A 4,286-nucleotide genomic window follows, 5' to 3' on the forward strand; every position below is an offset into this window, starting at 1 on the left:
GGCACAGCAGCGAGTCCAGCAGTCCCTTCCACAGACAGCTGCTGGCAGAGCTCTGCTTCCCCCAGAGACAGCCGTGCTCCCCAGGCTCCTGCTGCTCCCCGGAGATCGAGGGGCTGTGCCTGCTGCCAGGTTGCATCTGCTGAGAGGCCCCAGGTGAGTGATGGCTGGGAATTGTGTTGGGGATGCAGCATCCCTGTGGTGTGTCTCACGTGAGGCAACCACGGCCAGCTGGGCCCTGGGAGCCATCCTCGCCGTGCTGGCCTCACTCATCATCGCTGCCAACGTGCCGGTGGCCATTGTCCTGCTCTGCCACATCCGGAAGAGCGGCTCCAAGGGGCTCTGTTTTGTCCTCAATCTTGCCTTGGCGGATGCCATGGTTGGCTTCACAGTCATGGGCCTGGCCATGGATGAGCTTTCCCAGCCTTTTCATCCTTCCCAGAACTTTTGCATCCTGAGAATGGCTTTTGTGACCTCTTCCTGTGCTGCCTCCATCCTGTCCCTGACCCTGGTTGCATGTGACAGGCACCTGGCGATCCGGAAGCCTTTCCACTATTTCCAGCTGGTGACAGGCCTGCGGGTTGGACTGTGCTTGGTGGGGCTCTGGCTGTTTGCTGCCATCGTTGGCTTTCTCCCGGTCTTCATCCCCCACTTCCAGAGGATCTCCAACCACTGGAAATGCTCCTTCTTCAACGTCTTCCAGCCTTCCTACATGCTCACTATGTTCTGCCTCGGCTTCTTCCCCACACTCTTCCTCTTCCTCTACCTCTACTGTGACATGCTGAAAATCGCCTCGGTGCACGTGCAGCACATCCAGGAGGTGGAGCAGGCGGGGCTGGGTGGGGGCTGTGTCCCACCCCGTGCCACCGGTGACATGAAGGCCATGCGCACGGTGGCCGTGCTCATCGGGTGCTTCACCCTCTCCTGGCTGCCCTTCTTCATCGCCAGCGTTGTGCAGTTGGCCTGCCCTGAGTGCTTCCCCTACAAAGTCATTGAGAACTTCCTCTGGCTGCTGGGGCTGGGCAACTCCCTCCTGAACCCGCTGCTCTATTCCTACTGGCAGAGGGACGTGCAGCTCCAGGTCTCCCAGCTGGCTGCAGGTGTGAAGAGGAGGGTCCTGCTCCACCTGGGCAATGGCCGCTGTTTCCCTGGCAGAGACACCAAGGCTCCTCCTGCTGTGTCCTGCCTGGAGCTCCAGGACTGACTTGGAAAGGAGTGGCTGTCTCTGCCTTTCCAGCTCCCCTCGTGCATTGTGGCCATGAACTCAGGGCCTGCCAGCTGTGAAGGAGGTCACAGATGGGTGGGAGCAGTCTGGATGTTAATTCCCAGGAACCATCACGGCCGGATTCCAGCCTGCCCACCACCCCACAGCCCCCAGCACAGCCGGCTTCACTCCAGCCCCAGGCACCCCAGGTTGCAGGTGTTCCCTGGAGAGCCTCTGCTGGAGCAGCCCCGTGTCTCCTGGACCAAGCTCTCCCACTCGCTCTGCAGGCAAAGACCCTTCGCCCATTGCTACCCAGCTTCCCCTGCCAGGTGTGCACCCCCTGACACACCCCCCCCCCCCCCCCCCCCCCAGCTGGCAACACTGGCTCTATGGGCAACAAACGCCCTGTTCCTGGGGCAGGTGTGGGCACAGGGAGGGCTCTATCCCCTTGGCCCTGGCAGCAGAGGCTGGGCAGGCTGTGAACATCCCCGAGATCTCCTGGACCACAGGTACTCCCCCTCCCTAATCAAACCCACCTCTCAGTTCTACACAGGGCCATCCCTGCTTTGGGCTGTGACCACATGGAGTAGAGGTGAGGGAGTGGGTTTGGACGTGGGGGACAGAGAGGGCTTGGCAGTGGCCATGCCTGTGTAGGGCACGGTGTAACCCAGGGCAGGGGCACAGCCTGGGCACTGCTGTCAGTGTTTACCCAGGCTGTAAAGTGAGTCAATGAGTAACTGGCTGAACAAGGAGAGGGAAGATTGGCTGCCTCAGAGATCCTAACGACGGAGAGCTGCTGTGTCCCACCAAGGATTTGTGACTGGAAGGGTCCCTGCACACCCACTCTGCCCATGGGAGCCCCCCTTCTGCCCTAGTGGCCAGATGGCTGCCCCTGCAGGAGGCTAAAGTGGTACTTAATTGCTTCTCATAAAATGTTTCCATTTCATCCACACGGCAAGAAAACTTCCCTCAGAAGAGGTTTATTTGCTAAAAAAGTACATTACTCTGAAAATGAGGGTGCTCTGCATGAAATAGCAGCTGTTCCCACCTGTGTCCTTGCCCCACTAGCAGACACAAAGGCTCAGGGCTGTATCCACTTGCATCCGGAACTTGCCATGAAGCTAAGGTCTTCTCCATCCTAGAGAAAAAGGCAAAAATAAAAGTGTCTTTAAAGAAGACCTCAAACAAGAGCCCTATGTGGCATCCCCCTTGGCCAGGGAAGGGCCTGGGACCAGGTCCCACATGGCAGACACCGTTCCTGGCTGTGCTGGAGGAACTGAACCTGGGGGAGGGCTGCCCAGAGCAGGCTGGCTCCGGGAGCTGCTGCAGGGGGATCTGGTGGGTGGATGCAGGCTGACTCAGCTCTGGGATCAGCCCATTATCTCCCTGCACCGGGGATTTGCTGCCTGTTCTTGGTGACGCCTGAGCTCTGCTGGCTGTGGCTTTGATCATCCTCAACCTCGCTGAGCCTCTGCTTCCCTCAAACGTGTTCCTGCAGCAGGTCCCAGCGGGAACAGGTACACTTTGGACATGGGCCTTGAGCTGCTTCCCGAGCTTTCTGAGTGCCAGCTCTGCTGCGTGAGTCCATCACCGAACCGGCCAGGCTGCAGGTCTGAATCAGCGTGAGGAGCAGGAGCCCTGTCCAAGTGGCATCAGGGCTCGGGCAGCCTGCTTGGTGCCATGAACACACTGCAGTGCCTTGGATGGGAGAGGGGGCACCTCCAGCACTAGGAGGGAGCCTACAAGAGAGATGGAGAATGTGGACCTTGAACATGAGTCTGAAGTGATGGGACAAGGGGGAATGGCTTCCTGCTGCCAGAGGGCAGGGTTGGATGGGATATTGGGAAGGAATTGCTCCCTGGAAGGGTGGGCAGGCCCTGGCACAGGGTGCCCAGAGCAGCTGGGGATGCCCCTGGATCCCTGGAAGTGTCCAAGGCCAGGCTGGGGCTTGGAGCAGCCTGGGATAGTGGAAGGTGCCCATGACAGAGGGTTGAAATGGGACGCACTTTAAGTTCTAATTCAAACCATTCTGAGATTCAGTGACACTGTGCAGGTGGGGGACAAGGTGCAGCTGAAGGCAGAACTCCCCCTGCAGTGGAGCGTCCCTTTCTGGGCATCTCACTCTGGCACTGACCCCTCTCCTCCCTCTGCAAGCCGTGGCTGGAGGGGGCTCACAGGCTGGCACAGCTGGGGCTCCATCCCTGGATACATCTCCAGATCTGCGGGGGTAACCTGGAGTGGCAGCCGTTCCTTGTGAGGCCAGGCCCGCTCCCATCCCTCATCCCAGAGAGCCCCTGCCGCTGTCCCGCTCCAGCCTGCGGTGACCGCGGCACCGAGCACCGCTCGCGGGAGCGGCTGGACCGGGGCGCACGGGCGGCCATGGAGGGAGGGAATGGAGCCATCCTGCTCCACACCGGGACCGGCAAGGACGGAGCGCGTCTGTCCCACTGCTGCCCTGTCTGAATAAACACCCTTGTGCCCGGCTGGTCTCTGCTCCGCTACCGGGGGCTCGGGGCGGCACCGGGGGCAGCCGGGGGCCGCTCTGCCCGAGGCCACGGAGCAGCAGCGGCGCGGGGGGCGAGCACAGAATCGGGGAGGCGGAAAGGAGAGCGACAGCAGCGGAGGCGCGGCTGCGGGGCCGGCCCTGTCCCGGTGGGATGTTCCCGGTGGGATGTTCCCGATCCCGGTGGGATGGCCCCAGTCGGTGTGGCCGTCCTTAGTAGGATAGTCCAGATCCTGGTGGAACGGTCCCGGTCTCGGTGGGATGTTACCAGTCCCAGTGGGATGGTCCCGGTCCCGGGAGGGTGTGGCCGGCCCTGGTGGAATGGTCCCGGTCCCGGAGGGGTGTGGCCGGTCCCGGTGGGATGGTCCCGGTCCCCGGTGAGTGCGGGGTGCAGGGGGCGCGGACCCGAACTCGGACCCGGGACCCGGGACCCTGACTGCGGGGAGCAGGGGCGGGTCTTCCCCGCCCCGCCCCGCCCCGCCCCGTTTCAGCGGGAGAGGCCGAGCGGCGGTTGGGGCCGGCCCGCAACGGGCGGTAGCAGCGGCCGGAGCGCTCCCCTGCCGGGGCCCGGGCGGGCGGAGG

The 4,286-nt window shown here is 62.4% G+C and overlaps 1 protein-coding gene across 1 annotated transcript; it reads left to right on the forward strand.

The window, feature by feature from the left end:
• Nucleotides 1–160: 160 nt before the first annotated feature.
• On the forward strand, nucleotides 161–1,201 carry GPR119 (G protein-coupled receptor 119). Its single transcript, XM_041484605.1, has one exon. The coding sequence runs from the start codon at nucleotides 161–163 to the stop codon at nucleotides 1,199–1,201; it is 1,041 nt and encodes a 346-aa protein (XP_041340539.1).
• Nucleotides 1,202–4,286: the final 3,085 nt, after the last annotated feature.

This window comes from Pyrgilauda ruficollis, unplaced genomic scaffold, assembly GCF_017590135.1.
Source record: "Pyrgilauda ruficollis isolate IOZ18807 unplaced genomic scaffold, ASM1759013v1 scaffold67, whole genome shotgun sequence".
Lineage (NCBI taxonomy): Eukaryota > Metazoa > Chordata > Aves > Passeriformes > Passeridae > Pyrgilauda > Pyrgilauda ruficollis.